This window comes from Schistocerca americana, chromosome 9, assembly GCF_021461395.2.
Source record: "Schistocerca americana isolate TAMUIC-IGC-003095 chromosome 9, iqSchAmer2.1, whole genome shotgun sequence".
NCBI classification, from domain to species: Eukaryota; Metazoa; Arthropoda; class Insecta; order Orthoptera; family Acrididae; genus Schistocerca; species Schistocerca americana.
The window spans coordinates 187734281-187751357 of NC_060127.1; the positions used below are offsets into that span (position 1 = coordinate 187734281).

At 41.1% G+C, this 17077-nt stretch overlaps 1 protein-coding gene across 1 annotated transcript in view; it reads left to right on the plus strand.

Annotated features, from left to right (window-relative positions):
• LOC124551227 (putative ATP-dependent RNA helicase DHX57) overlaps positions 1 to 17077 on the plus strand; it is a 239536-nt gene that overhangs the window by 136842 nt on the left and 85617 nt on the right. Inside the window, exon 15 of the mRNA XM_047126220.1 lies at positions 2339 to 2481. Coding sequence (XP_046982176.1) covers positions 2339 to 2481 — 143 coding nt within the window. The remainder of the gene's footprint in view (positions 1 to 2338; positions 2482 to 17077) is intronic.

Here is a 17077-nt window from a genome sequence, read left to right on the forward strand (position 1 = left end):
ACTACATTGGGAACGTAATGTGCACAATTAAGACAGTAAACAGCTCTTCCTTCAAAACCTGTGTACTCTTTATAGTTCGCACATCTACGTTTTATTGACAAAAATGGTACAGTGTAATACATTTTTGAAAATCTCTTGGAGAGAATAAGTGTATTCTTGAATAAAAAGTACATGGTTCCGTTTTAAAAATATAGCCTCTATCCCATATCTCCTACATCTGTGGGGATACATAAAACATTTATCCTCAACAAGAACTACCTAATGAAGTTAAGAAACATTGGTTGAAACACTTTTTCATTTAATGCATTGGAAAAAAGTTATTCTGAGTGAGCAAGATAAATGGGACACCCTGTATATGAAAGGAAGTGAATAGTAATACATCAGTTCATATTTTTCATAACACCCAACAAGAAACAACATGAGGCCCAAAGGAGCCTTTGGCTGTTATCTCTCTCTCAGACCATTGTCTCAGGTGTGATCAGTGGAGTCTAGCAGAGACCAGCAACCAGATACAAACATCTTCTGGTGTGGTGTCTGCACACACCCTTACCAAACAAGAAAGCGTTGGTATGTTGATAGACACAATAAAAAACATACAAACACACACACACAAATTTCAAGCTTTCGCAACCCAAGGTTGCTTCATTGTGTGTGTGTGTGTGTGTGTGTGTGTGTGTGTGTGTGTGTGTGTTGCATTCCCTCAATCTCCACTCATCAGTATCCAAGACCTTCAGAAGCAAAACAAACAACATAATCAGAAGCAACAAATCATTATGTAATATAAAAGAGCTGGAAGATTTGGGGATAAATGACAAGACGAGAGAACTTGTACAACGAATGTTAATGAACACCCACTAATAATTGACTGGGCGTCACACACATAAAATTTATTGTACAGAATATAAATCATCGTTCTTCTTGTACAGTTTGTAGTGCCTGTCTGGGTCTGTTTGGAAGATAAACCTTTCCATCTTTTTCTGTAATTCCACCACATTTTTCCCTCTACTCCGTCCCAGTCTTCTCCTCTCTTTATAGCACATTCCTCCACTCCGATGATGTATTGTCTCTTGGCCTTCCTCTAGGTTTCTTGCCTCCTACATAATTGCATATGAGCCTCTCTTGAAATTCCTGCCAACACCCATTTTTTTAACATGCTCATTGCATATTAACCTTGTCTTTTCTGTAGTCTCTTGCACAGGCTTCTCTTTCACTATTTCTGTGGTGGTCTCATTCCTTACTCTGTCTGTTCTGGTAGCTCCTTTGAAAGTTTCCTCTTTCAAGCCCGTAACCTGCTCTTGTGCCTTTTCTTCATTAACCACGTTTCTGATGCATACGTGAGTACTGGAGTGTAATATACTCGGTATAACACTTGTTCGGTTTGTGGCAGTACCTCCTTGCTCCAGAACAGGCTTCTCACATTGCAGAAATCCATGTGTCTGCCTTCCACTTCTGGTAATCTCCTTATCATTTCTCCTACTTTCTTCTTTTATGCTTCCCAAGTATTTGAAATACGAGTTGTCATATCATAAATACAAAACTTGTAGTAATGTTGTAAGAAAGTTATTATAGAATCTCAGGCAACCCTCTAACCTTTTAGAATCCCATGTAGAATCTCAGGTAACCCAATGTTCGTGCACCCTCCACCGAACAGTTTTCCCTTCCTCTGCCCTGTCACCCCCTCCCAATTCACGGCCCATGTTGCCTTCAGCATGTGCCACTACACATCGACTGCTACAATCTTGCTAGGCCATTTTCCAGACCCCCTAACCTGCAAATGGCTGCGTCCCTGTGAGCCACTAGCCACCCACCCTACCTCCCACCTCCCTCTCCCTCTCTCTCTGTCCACACTACCCGATATGATCCCCACCACAACCAGTCCACTTGATGAAAAATAGCAGCGACACTGTTAGTCTATCCAGCACCGTGTGGCAGCAAGGGTGTGTTTGTTTTTTATTGTAGCTCATCAAATGATAACTACAGAAGTTAGCATGTTGTCTTTCTTTTGTGTGTGCCTGTCAACAACTCAATGCTTCTGCTTTTCGGTGAGTGGTCTTCTTTAAACCTATAGAACATCAAGTATGGTATACAAAAACAGTTATTGATCATTTAAAAAGCTATTTTTAGGGTAGGTTGCTACTCACTGCGTAGGGGAAGTGTTGAATAGTGGACAGGCACATTCGGTAGTGTAGTGTTAGGTATTTAACTATTGGACAAAGTCATTTATGAAGGACTTCGCTCAAATGCCAAAAATTTAAAACTACAGTGGATGTTTCTCTGTGTGTAATTTGTTTATGACAATTAATAGTAGTACCGAGTTTAAATTTTGTTTGTTTTGCAGGTCTTCTTGCCTGGTATGGCTGAGATAATGACGCTGTATGATCAGCTGACTGAACACCCTGTTCTGGGCTCAAGGGCAGGCAAGTTTCTGCTTGTTCCTCTCCATTCATCCCTCTCAAGTGACGAGCAGGCACTTGTGTTCAGGTGATTAAATACAGCTACTGTGTCACTGTGGGTAACAGGGTAACATTTATTTTCCAAAAAAGAGTTTCTCCTTATGGTGGTGTTATCTTATGACCATTTCACTGTGTGCCAAAGCAGGAAGAGCTCACAAAAAGTGTATGTTTTGGACTAGTAATATGCGGGGTGAACCTCAACTACAGGTACAAGCACTGTGAGGGGATTTGCTGTGCAAAATAAGGTAGAAGACATTGTACTACCTATGTTGTTACTTGTAAGTGTGCTAGGTATTCTTAGCTGTTGACACTGCAAATGTTTTTAACTGAAAACTCGCACAAGAAAGTACAGCATTTCTGTGAGTAATGTTTGTTTTAGTTAGTTATTTGCATGTTAGCGGAGCATAATGGCAACCTCTCACTATGATTTGGAATGAATTACTTTTACAATTATTACTGTACATCGTATAGGTGGAAAAATGTGTCAGGATGATGACCATTTAAACAATTTCTTAATGTAAGGATCTTTTATCTTGCATACAATAATTTATACTGAACCACGCTGGTGTCCAAAATTAAAGGAACAACAATTTTGCAAGGTTGTTTTTATTTTGACACAAAACAGTGTAAACAGATGAAAGTAGAAATAATGTACAAAACACGAACATGATCAACTGCAACATGCACAACAGTAGATAAAAATGTTCTTTGTTTTTTTTTTCCAACTTAACCTATTTGCACACACATTCTGACAATTGATTCATGTGCTCAGTTTGTGGTGCGACCATCTCTGACAGCAACACAGGACTGACAGCAACAGAACATGCAGGGATTGTCATCAATCCCATGTTGAGGTAACAACACCCATTTTTCCTGCAGAGCTGCTTGAAAGCCTAGGGGAGTGGTTGGTTGATGCTGACGTCTTGCAACTCATCTTCGCAGTACATCCCAGAATGCTCTATGGGATTCAAATCGTAAAAGTGAGCAGGCCATGCCCTGTGTGAAATATTTTCCATTTCCAAGAAAACATCAACCACCTGTGCCGTGTGGGGTCGAGCATTATTGTCCATCAATATAATGTCTGGGCCCATAGCACCTCAAAGTAACCACACGTGGGGTCCTAAGATCTTGCCGCAATACCTGACAGCAGTTAAAACTTATCGATTCACCCATACAGTTTCAGGAAGAACTGTTCAAGTGGTCAGCATAATCCCATATCAGTCTCTTTCCACAAAGTTTGGGTCCTGAAATCATGTTCCACAATCCCTCCAGATGCAAATCCATTGAGAATCACTCTTCAGAACACATCGGAATTCAGCTGCGAAAAGATCATTGGCTCACTGTTCAAGTGTCGTGGTGCCATGTTGACAACTCCACTCTAGATGTTCCCTTTTGAGAAGGCATATAAGAGGTACACTTGCAGCTAGTCTTGGACAATAAGGGCCACCCCACTGAAGCCTTTTCTATCCCGTTTGCCTCGATGCAACACATGCAGTGTATGCTGTGAGATCAGATGCCAGTTGCTGTGCAGTACTAAGGCGGTACCATCACTCTCTTACAGCCGATAAACGGTCCTCTCTTTCTGATGTCACATGTTGTCAGCCCTACTCTGGTCTTTGGGATACAGTTTTGGTCTCTACAAACTGTTATCACATCCGAGAAAGAACAGAATGATTTACACTAAACCATCGGGCCATATTAGTTTTCGATTGTCTTGCTTCCATTCGTCCTAGGGCTCTCTACTGCAGAAAGCCTGCAGGTGTCTTGTCTTTGGCTGTACACAACTACTATAGATGTGGGACTGTCCAACAAATACTACCCAGTCTGATGGCTGCCCTGACGTCATCGCTGGCATGGTTGTCTGTTGACCGGAATGCCATCTTCCATGCAGAATATGATTGTACGGACATCTGTTGAAAGCTGGTATGATTATATTGTCACTTAAATGAAACAATGGAAAATCCAGGATGGAATGTAACAATGTTAGGGAAGGAAAGTTGCTGCTCCTCATATAGCAGAGATACGGAGTCAAGATAGGCACAACAAAAAGATTCACACAATTGTAGCTTTCGGCCATTAAGGCCTTTGTCAGCAATACACACTCATGTGCACGTGCCCACACACATACACACACACACACACACACACACACACACACACACACACACACACACACACACGTCTGCAGTCTCAGGCAACTGAAAACACACTACAAGCACCAGTGCATGATGGGAGTGGCGACTGGGTGGGGGTAAGGAGGAGGCTGGGGCGGGGAGGGGAGGGGTGGTATGGTGGGGGTGGCATACAGTGAAGTGCTGCAGTTTAGACGGTGGACAGGAGAGAAGGTGGGGGGGGGGGGTGTTAAGTAGTGGAAAGGAGAGAAATAAAAAGAAATTAAAAGACTTGGTGTGGTGGTGAAATGACAGCTGTGTAGTGCTAGAATGGTAACAGGGAGGGGACTGGATGGGTGAGGACAGTGCCTAATGAAGGTTGAGGCCAGGAGGGTTATGGGAACGTAGGATGTATTGCAGGGAGAGTTCCCACCTGCGCAATTGAGAAAAGCCGGTTTTGGTGGGAAGGATCCATATGGCACAGTCTGTGAAACAGTCAAAGAGATGAGGGATATCATGTTTGGCAGCGTGTTCAGCAACAGGATGGTCCACTTGTTTTTTGGCCACAGTTTGTTGGTGGGCATTCATCCAGACAGACAGCTTGTTGGCTGTCATGCCTACGTAGAATGCAGCACAGTGGTTACAGGATTCTTGGAGCCCATAACACACATTGAAACTCTTGCCCTGCAGGAACTTGAGCAACATGCACAACACCACCTCAAAAAGCTCTCCATCCTGCTCACTTTCTATTCCCACCTAGGAGTACCAGTGTCCACCACCTCTATAACTACCTCCAAACCTCTCCCACATCCCCTCATATCTGACAGACCCTGTGTTGCAGACCTGCTACACTTACCCACCCTCCGAAACTCCCTACCACCACACACAGAACCCAGAACCTAAACAGACCTGTAACACAGTCATGAACCTTTCCTCCAGAAGCCTTATTCCCAAAGAAATATCAGTCCTTTCCAAAGTCCTCACCTTTTGCCCCACTCCCAAATTCAGTCATACAGGACTTATTAAAGACCTTCTCTCCTTCTCCTGGTCCCTAAAGTGGAAACACTTTTTGGCCACCAACCCGACCAATCAGACTCAACCAAAGACCAATATTGAACCTTGCCTAACTCAGTCCACTCCTCTATCCAACTGTGATCTGCCCCCACTGTCTCCAAATCACCCCCTGTTAACTTGCCATAATTTCTTAACCTCAAACCTTCCTCAAATCCCTCAACATGCAAACTAACCTTACATCCGTAGAACGAACCACAGTCCACCATCTAAAAACAGATCCCAACCTTATAATCCTACCTGCAGACAAAGGCGCCATCACCGTTGTTGTTAACTGCAAGGATTACCTGGCTCCAGTCACTACTCAAATCCTTAGGCCCATCCCAGAACCTCTCCCCAGAGTCCTTCTCTCTACTTACCCCTCCCCCTCCCCACACTCCCACCCTGAGAGAATCTCTGCTCTCGTATACCAACACCTTCAACCTATTACCCAGAACCTATCCTCCTATATAAAAGATACCAACCATTTCCTCCACTGACTCTCTAAGGTTCTTGTCCCTTTACCACAAGGTGCCCTGCTTGTCACTATTGATGCCACCTCCCTGTGCACTTACATTTCTAATGCCCATGGCCTTACTGCTATTGAACACTATCTTTCCAGATGTCCTATAGATTGCAAACCAACAAACTCCTTCCTAGTCACCATGACCAACTGTATCCTCACTCACAATTACTTCTCCTTTGAAGGCATTACCTACAAACAAATATGAGGTACGGCTATGGGCACCTGTATGGCACCATACTATGCCAACCTATTCATGGGGCATCTAGAGGAATCCTTCCTAAAATCCCACAATCCTAAGCACCCACCCAGTTCAGATTCATTGATGACATCTTTGCTATCTGGATTGAAGGTGAGGCCACCCTATCCACATTCTTCCAGAACCTCAACAACTTCTACCCCATTTGCTTCACCTGGTCCTACTCAACCCAACAAGCCACCTTCCTAGATGTTGACCTCCACCTCAAAGATGGCTACATCAGTACCTCTGTCCATATCAAACCTACTAACCACCAGCAATACCTCCACTTCGACAGCTGCCACCCAGTCCTTTCCATTCAGCCTAGCCACCCATGGTCGTGGCATTTGCAGTGACGAGCAGTCCCTCTCAAAATCTGCCGAGGGTCTCACTGAAGCCTTCACTGACCGTAATTATCCTCCTGAACTTGTACAAAAACAAATCTTCCGTACCTTAGCTTTCCAGTCTCCCATCACCTCCTGAAGTCCCACAGTCCGGACACAGAGGACCATCCCCTCGTAACTCAGTACCATCTGGAACTGGAGCAACTGAATTACATTCTCTGCCAGGGTTTCAGTCACCTCCCATTGTGCCCTGAAATGAGAAATATCCTGCCCAATATCCTTTCCACCCCTCCTATAGATCGTATTCCGCCATCCACCGAACTTACACAATATATTCATCCATCCTTACACAACCCCAGCTCCCAAACCCTTACCTCATGGCTCATACCCCTGTAATAGACCTAGATGCAAAACCTGTCCCGTACATCCTCCTACCACCGCGTACTTCAGTTCGGTCACTTAACATCACCCATCCCATCAAAGGCAGGGCTTCCAGTGAAACCAGTCATGTGATTTACAAGCTAAGCTGTAACCACTGTACTGCATTCTATGTAGGCATGACAACCAACAAGCTGTCTGTCCGGATGAATGGCCACCGACAAACTGTGACTAAAAAAACAAGTGGATCATCCTGTTGCTGAACACGCTGCCAAACATGATATCCCTCATTTCAATGACAGCTTCACAGCCTGTACCATATGGATCCTTCCCACCAACATCAGCTTTTCTGAATTGTGCAGGTGGGAACTTTCCCTGCAATACATCCTACATTCTTGTAACCCTCCTGGCCTCAACCTTCATTAGGCACTGTCCTCACCCATCCAGCCCCCTCCCTGTTCACATTTCAGCACTACACAGCTGTCATTTCACCACCACACCAAGTCTTTTAATTTCTTTTTATTTCTCACCTTCCCACTACTTAACCCCCACCCCTACCCACCTTCTCTCCTGCCATCCGTCTAAACTGCAGCACTTCAGTGTCCCCCACCTCTACCATACTAGCCCTCCCCCTTCCCACCCCAGCCTCCTCCTTACCCCCATCCAGTTGCCACTCCCATCATGCACTGATGCTGCTGCTCTCAGTGTGGTTTCAGTTGTCTGAGACTGCAGATTTGTGTGATAGTTGTGTGTGTGTGTGTGTGTGTGTTGCTGAGAAAGGCCTTAAGGGCCGAAAGCTGTAATTCTGTGAATCCCTATATTGTCACTTAGGCACAGGATGAGGATATAGCTGTTTGTTGCTTTAATTTTGGACACCAGTGTATATTCAATGTCTCTTTCTCCCTCTATACACACACACAAATTGTTCTGTAAATTAGTAGTAGTTGTCAAGTAACTTTGATTTCAGTTGGTGTTTGAAGTTTATTTTAGTATCAGTTAAATGCTTTACTTCACTGGGTAGGTGGTTGGAAGATTTTTAAAGATGAATCCCTTATTCCTTTCTGTGTTTGACAAAAAAGGAAATTGAATTGTGGGCGACCGAGGAAAAGATTGACAAAAGAAATGCTATATGTGGTGCAGAGTTTTTTATGGCGCAGATTCCTGGACATTCTGAAAAAATAAGAGGGCTAGGGACATTGGAAATGTGGTTACAAATGAAATGTTGTATGAGTTGGGAAGAATAGTGGGTGTCAAGAATAGTGGGTGCAAATAGAAACATCTTACACACCATAAGGAAAAGAAGGAAAAAAAATGTTTTTGTTCATGCTGTCCGGCACACTTCATGAAGTTGATCAATGACATTATTATTATTATTATTATTATTATTATTATTATTATTATTATTTACATTATTTACTTTTCCAGCCTTCTCTGATAAGTGCTGGTTTGCTCCTTCCTAATTGTGCAATATCTTTTCATTTGTTCTGATTTTTTTATGTCTTTCTTCATGTGTAAATACCCCTTTGATTGTGTGTTGGATGTCTGTTTTTGGTGTAAATCTTATTTTTTGTCTATTTTTGGTAATTATTTTATTTTATTATTTTATTTTTCAGCTTCTTGAGATTTTCTGTTTTGTTTTGCAGATCATCCAGGCTCATTTCAGTTCTTCTGTGTCCTCTCTAATTTCCTTGATCCATCCTACTTATTGTTTCAGGTATCAGATTGCCTATATAATTCTTCTTATTAATTTGGTTGCTGGTGTCCTCATGATATTGTTAAAGAAATATGTTCTCTTCTTATGTATAGTCTCTGTACACTACTTCGTTTGGAACTATCCTGCTTTATCCACATTTTTATATCTTTTAATTATACTTGATCTAGTTATTCTTCTCTCCACATTTAGAATTTTGTCAGTTCTGTTTCACTGAGTTACTTTAAAAATAATTTCAATTGCATGTGTTACCTCTGGCTGAACCACCATCTCTTAGTGTTTTAATTTTGTTGTGCTTGAAGACATTGTTTATTGTACGCCTTTATCATGTTGTTAGTTCACTGTTGCCGGGTATGTTTTTCATCCAAGTTGTATGTTATTAATTCTCCTCGGTATTCAAATTGTTTCAGTGTTTTTATTTTTCTGTTGTTTACTGTTACGTGGTTTATTACTTGTCAGTCCATTACCATCATCTCTTGTCTTTTTTAATGATATCTGGAGTCCTATTTTTTGTGCTATATTTTGTAGTCTTCTTATTTGATTTCTGGCTTTTTGTTTGTTGTTAGCCAGTAATGCCGAATCATCTGCAAATCCAACACAATTCAAATTGTTTTGATCTTTTTTGGTTTCATTTCATATTTCCTTGGGATTTTCCTTGTACTGTGGTCTCATAAAGTCTTCCAGAGCTCAGTCAAAGAGTGGAGGTGATAACCCATCACCCTACTGTAAATGGCTCAGATAGTTCTCTTCACAATTTTACATTGGATTTTGTGTTTGTGGGGGTTAATTTTATCTTTTTTTTTATTAATTTGCAATGAAGTCCAAAATCCCTTAATATTTCCAGCACTGAAGATCTATGGAGACAATTATAAGCCTTTTGCAGTCTACAAAGGTTATGACTTGTTATTTTTGTTTTCTTTTGTAGATATCCGTTCCTAATTTTAAATTGATTATCTGTTCTGAGCAATTTGTCCAATTTCTCAGTCCTCCTTTGTAGTCTCTTAGTTCCTGTTCAAGTTTATCTTTGCAGCAGCTGTACAGAATTCTTGACAAGAATTTATAAGTGGTATCTAAGAGCAAAATTCAGATTTGTTTTTCTTCCTTTTGTGTAATGAATGTATTATAGATGTAATCCAGTGTTCTGGTAGTGATTTGTTCCTGTTGCTGTGTCGTGATGTGAAAACATTTAGCATAATCAGCAAAGATATTGTTAGAGTTGCACAGATGTTTGATCTTTTCTACATGCTTTGTAGTTTTTAAGCTCTATTAAAGCTTTGTATATTTGATGGATTGTTGGCAGGTTTGTATTTCCTGGTTGTGTTTTTATTGTGGTTTCTGTGTTTAATGTAGTTATGGGGATTGTCTCAGCTACGTAGTTTGTTAAATTTTTCTACTAAGGTTTCTGTATCCTCTATTGCTATGGGTCATTTTATTTTAATCTTTCAGAATTAGTGTTGGAGAATTGTACATATGGAGTTCTCTCCTAAATGTTTTGGAGCAATCTTGTGGGTTTGTTTTCTCTCTATTTGTTTCTGTGAAAAGGATATCTTCTTGGTATTGGCGTTTAACCCTCTTGATTATTTTTGTGGTTTATTTTTCTTTGATGCATGACTTCCAAGTATGACTCTTCTGTTTTTGGCTCTGATGTCTTAACCTGACCTGGCATCTGTCTTTCACTGTTTTATCACATTCATCATTCCACCATTGGCATTTCTTCTTGGATTTATTGGGCCACTTGGTCAGCTGAGAAATTACTTTCTGTAGCTCACATGTTAATTTTATATTTGTAGTTTGTTCTTCATATCCATTGTTTTTTATCAATTTATGACAGTCATTGATTCTCTTCTTTTTGGGGTCAAAATTTTTCTTTATCAGTTGTGTGAATTAGATTTTTATATTAATCAGCAATGATTTGAACAGGTTTTACTTCCTCTGAGAGAAACCACATTTTAAATTTCCTTCTTGTTGTTCTTGCCCATGCAGATATGATCCAGATGACATTCTTTTTTTTTTTCAGGCTTGGTGTTTTCAGATTTTCAGTTTACTTTGTCTTCTCATGAAGTGTCTTGACTTTGAGATCACAGCATGCTTTCCGCAGAATTATGCCAGCTTTGTGCCATTCTTGTTTGTACATCTTTCTATTGGTCATTTCCCTATAACATCTATACATCTATTTTCCATTTCTAACTGAGCATTTAAATCACCAATTGCAATTTGGTATCACTTTTGTTGATATTTGTTGCTGCCTGATGCAAAATCTCCATATCTTATCTGTACCAAAGTAAATAATCAATTTTGGAAAATATAATATAATTGGGTAAATAAAAAGTACTAACAAAGTGGCTGCAGGAGATCACACTTGTAAATGTTAAGAAATTTGCAAGCTTTTGGAGCCAGTGGCTCCTTGTGGCAGAAGGGTTGAAGGGAAAGGAAGAGGGCTGAAGGAAAAGGACTGATGAGTTTTAGGAGATTGGGAGAGCTCAGAAAAGTTGTTCAGAACCCCAGGTCAGGTGAGACTTACCGGACAGGCAACTTGACATCTTCTCTGTGTTTTTCCTAGTATTTTTATCATTAGTTCTGGTGTTTGTATTCATTATCTAGTGTATTCTATTTTCAGCTTTTATAGTTAGTGTTGAAAGCCTAGGCAATTGTGCTATAAATTCTATTGTGGATACTATTATTTTGAATTTGATCACAAATCCTGTTCGAAATTGTGGACATTGCTTCATTTCTCTTTTCTTTGGTATTTCCTTGTAAATGCTATACCCTTGTAATTACTTAGGTTGCTGATGAGTGTTTCTCCTTTCTTGAAGTCCAGTTATCAGAATTCCATGGATGACTTATATAAAATTTTTTGCTTTATGAAAATAATTTAGGAGTAAAGGAGATAGTCAAGCTAGAGCTAGTGCAAGCAAGGAAAAGAAAGGCAGGAGGATGGAAGAGTGGTTGAGATGGGTAACTAGCAGTTTGGAGGAGGCAGCTGGTTTTCCAACAAGGAAATTGGGAGGGAGGGGCTGCAGGTGAGTTGGCTAGGCATGTGATACACGCATACTGGAGCTGGTGAGATGTGGCATGTGATGTAGCTGATTTGGGGATGAGGATTAGGAGGGGTGACAGGGCAGAGGAAGGGGAAGCTGTTGGGTAGGTCAGAAGGTCAGAGGACAGTCGGTTAGTGGACGTTGAGGCCACGAGGATTGCAGGAGCAGAGGAGAAGTAGTGAGGATAACTCCCGTCTGCGCAGTTCAGGAAAACTGGTGGCTGGTGGAGGGATCTGAATGTAGCCATTGAACATGAGCATGTTGTGTTCAATTGTATGTTGTACCACTGAGAGGAGAATTTTGTTCTTGGCCACAGTTTGGTTGACAGCCGATTGATTAATATACCAACATAAAAAGCTGTGCAGTTTTTACAGAAGAGGTGGTAGATGACATGGCCATTTTTACAGTTGTCCCTTATTTCTGATGGAATAGGATAAACCACTGGAAGGACTGGATTACGGATTGTGGAGTTGGTGGATTGGGCAGGTCTTGCACCTGGGTCTTGGTCACGGATATGGCACCTGCGCAAAGGGGATTGAGTGAGGGTGTCATAGGGATGAACCAGAATATAGTATAGGCTGAATGGGTGGTGGAACACCACTTTCGGAGGGGTACAATCAATCTTGGGTAGAATGTCCCCATGTTTCCAGGCATACGGTTAAGTTATTCCAGTACTGGGTGGCAAAGGGAGGCATCCCTTTGTAACTGAGTCTTCAGGATGGCGGGAGGATTAGCTTTGTGTGAGAGTACGGCACGGGAAATCTATCTGCGGAGTAGGTTGGACAGGCAGCGCATAACAGGTAACCGACTGCACCCATTCTGTAAGTTATCTGGTGTCTCGAAAACTTTTCACCAGTGCATTACATCACTGTGACATTGTGTTTGTCAGAAAGTGCATATTAAATCCAATAAAATACCCGACTAGGCTTACTCAGATAAATGTGCTTTCCTTTCTTACAGACTGCCAAGTAAATTAGTTGAGGTTTGATTTGTGAAAAGCAACTACTACCATTTATTGTACAACATAATTAGTATAAAAATTCTTCCAAGCCATTTGTGGCTGTTTTCAGCTAATAATAACATAATTAGTATAATGTTGTCTATCCTATTGTGCACAGAGCAGGGTAGTTGATATAATTTTTTCAATCCTATTGTGAACAGAGCATCATCTTGGTGGGTTTGTATCTGCCCTTTAAGCAACATCACTATTGACGATGCTGTAATGATTTAAAATTCTGTTTTGTATTTTACATTCAGCTTCATGTTTTATATTTACTTAGAAATTCACAAGCAATTTCTCAGCACACCGTAATACAATCTGATGCTGCATTTTCTTTTCTCTCTCTTATGGAACATATAAAGATCAGCTGTATCGGTTTTTAAAGCAACAGTATGCTATAGGACACCTTGAACCCATTAACAACAGTGTGTCCCTTAAACATTAAATCTTATTGTACGCATTTTAACTAAATGTGTAGATGGTTTAAACTGTTGGATAATTATGATTCAGTAGTTAATTACAAAATAGTCTATTGCAATCACAGGTAGTTGACTTCTCAGTATAAAAGAAAAACACTAGCTGGTGTAAAGGAAACTTCTGAAAACGTCTTTGTTGTAATGACTTCCATCCCAATTCGCGTATCATATTTGCCACACTCTCTCCCCTACTACGTGATAATACAAAACGAGCTGCCCTTTTTTGCACCCTTTCGATGTCCTCCGTCAATCCCACCTGGTAAGGATCCCACACCGTGCAGCAATATTCTAACAGAGGACGAACGAGTGTAGTGTAAGCTGTCTCTTTAGTGGACTTGTTGCATCTTCTAAGTGTCCTGCCAATGAATCGCAACCTTTGGCTCGCCTTCCCCGCAATAATATCTATGTGGTCTTCCCAACTGAAGTTGTTCGTAATTTTAACACCCAGGTACTTAGTTGAATTGACAGCCTTGAGAATTGTACTATTTATCGAGTAATCGAATTCCAACAGATTTCTTTTGGAACTCATGTGGATCACCTCACACTTTTCGTTATTTAGTGTCAACTGCCACCTGCCACACCATACAGCAATCTTTGCAACTGATACTGGTCTTCGGATGACCTTACTAGACGGTAAATTACAGCATCATCTGCGAACAACCTAAGAGAACTGCTCAGATTGTCACCCAGGTCATTTATATAGATCAGGAACAGCAGAGGTCCCAGGACGCTTCCCTGGGGAACACCTGATATCACTTCAGTTTTACTCGATGATTTGCCATCTATTACTACGAACTGTGACCTTCCTGACAGGAAATCACGAATCCAGTCGCACAACTGAGACGATACCCCATAGGCCCGCAGCTTGATTAGAAGTCGCTTGTGAGGAACGGTGTCAAAAGCTTTCCGGAAGTCTAGAAATACGGAATCAACTTGAGATCCCCTGTCGATAGTGGCCATTACTTCGTGCGAATAAAGAGCTAGATGCATTGCACAAGAACGATGTTTTCTGAAACCATGCTGATTACGTATCAATAGATCATTCCCTTCGAGGTGATTCATAATGTTTGAATACAGTATATGCTCCAAAACCCTACTGCAAACCGACGTCAATGATATAGGTCTGTAGTTCGATGGATTACTCCTACTACCCTTCTTAAACACTGGTGCGACCTGCGTAATTTTCCAATCTCTAGTTACAGATCTATCGGTGAGCGAGCGGTTGTATATGAGTGCTAAGTAGGGAGCTATTGTATCAGCGTAATCTGAAAGGAACCTAACCGGTATAAAATCTGTACCTGAAGACTTGCCCGTATCAAGCGATTTGAGTTGCTTCGCAACCCCTAAGGTATCTACTTCTAAGAAACTCATGCTAGCAGCTGTTCGTGTTTCAAATTCTGGAATATTCCATTCATCTTCCCTGGTGAAGGAATTTCGGAAAACTGCGTTCAATAACTCCGCTTTAGCGGCACAGTCATCGGTAACAGTACCATCAGCACTGCGCAGCAAAGGTATTGACTGTGTCTTGCCGCTTGTGTACTTTACATACGACCAGAATTTCTTCGGATTTTCTACCAAATTTCGAGACAATGTTTCGTTGTGGAACCTATTAAAGGCATCTCGCATTGAAGTCCATGCCAAATTTCGCGCGTCTGTAAATTTTAGCCAATCTTCGGGATTTCGCGTTCTTCTCTCTTGTAGGTGTTACACCATTGCCTTCCTCTCACCCTTGAAATGACTTACCTGACCAGTTACACACAACTATTTAATGTGTGCTGTTAATCACGGTGCACCTCGATATTCTTCACATTAACAGTTCGTCTGCAGCTCGCGGTCTACTGGCTAGCATTGCTGCCCGTGGATCAGGCATCCCAGGTTCGATTGCCGCCCAGGTCAGGGATTTTCTCCGCCCAGGGACTGGGTGTTTATGCTGTCCTCATCATTTCATCATCATTTAGGAAGTGGCAGACTAGACAGTGAAAAGATTGGGAATTTGTAAAGGTGCTGATAACGCCTCCGTTGAGTGCCCCACAAACCAAACCATCACATTAACAGTTCATTGCCAGAAGTGAAAGTAATGACAAGAGACAGAAAAAAAGATCTAAGGATGAACTGGGGGCTGGACCTCCAAGCCTTTGGATTTACAGTCACTTCGCCAAAAAATCACACACAGTTGTGTTGTACCTCTGCTAAATTCATTCCAAACAATGGAAAATCTGATTTGGAATAATAGTTACATTATTAATTAAGCAAGATTGTTACAATATGGGAGAGGTGTTGAGTGGCGCAAAAGTGTGCTTAAAGAGTAGACTGTAGGGTATTATTCAGCATCAGACTAAGTCTTTAGTCTTTCAGCAGGTAAATATCTCTCTCTCTCTCTCTCTCTCTCTCTCTCTCACACACACACACACACACACACACACACACACACACACACAGTGGCCACTTATTTTGAGGCACTGGGAGTGCACTGCAGAGGGAGGGAGGGAGAGAGAGAGAGAGAGAGAGAGAGAGAGAGAGAGAGAGAGAGAGTGTGATTTGTGTGTGTGTGTGTGTGTGTGTGTGTGTGTGTGTGTGTGTTCCTTCTTCTGATGAAGGACTTCATCAAACAGCTGAATATATCCTACAGCCTGCTTTCAACACTTTTGAAGTCCAGCGTCTTAGAAAAATTTCGGACCCTGAAGACCCGTCATTTATGCCATTAATTCAAATATTACTGTCACATGTTCGAGAGATCTTAAAAGGCAGTATACACTAGGAAATACCAAGCCTCAAGGTTTATTTTTCTTTTAATTTTAGTTCTATGATAGATAACAAATTTTACTGTTAAGTACAAATATCCTTTCATAAACAAAAAGTGTGAAGTTCTTGATAAATTTCACATTTAACTGACTCTTGTATGGAGAAGCCCGAAACATTTTGTTACGCTCAGGAGTATGTTGCAATCTGGGCAATATTAGCAAGTTTCATTCCTGCTTGACTTGCTAGTAGATTGTTTCATCTCAGTTGCAGCAATTTTATCAGGAAAGTGTCTTCTTTCAAGCCTTGTGCTGATAGCTTCACTAATAGCAATTACTTCAGCCAGTATTGTGTCATTTGGAAGAGTCCTTTACCAGTTTCTTCAGATTTTGCCTCTCAAATATTTCTTCCTCCAGTCCAGAATCATTCAGTTATTTGTCTTGAGTTTCTGAAATTTCTTGTTCACTCAACAAATCTGTCATATTTGTCGCAGAATTACAGGAAATATCAAAACCTAATGAGTACATGCATGAACTTCACAACACAGTCACCAGAATGGTAACTCCAATGTTCACTGTCGTTTAATTTTATAAACTAAAAGAAGAGGACAGCACCTGTCAGGAGACAGTATAATGGATTATACTGTAAATTATGAAAGTACGTGAATGCAGCTTGCCGCTAACTTGGTGTAATGTCTCTCACACATAAACCTGTACAGTAAAGTAAGGGCCTCCTGTTTTATCTTTAGGCTGATCCGTGATAAGACAGGCAAACAATTATACTAATGGAGGATTCTGCGTATTTTCTCTAATTTCATTCACTCTCTCTCTCTCTCTCTCTCTCTCTCTCTCTCTCTCTCTCTCTCTGTCCTTTACCTATATACAGTTTTAAATATAATATTTCATTACGTGAACTCAGCCCAATAGAATCACTGGTGGAGCCCTTCGTCTTAATATTCAGCGGCTGGCTTGCTGTAAAAGATCTTTATATCTGTTATTATTGTTAAGCGCTGCATT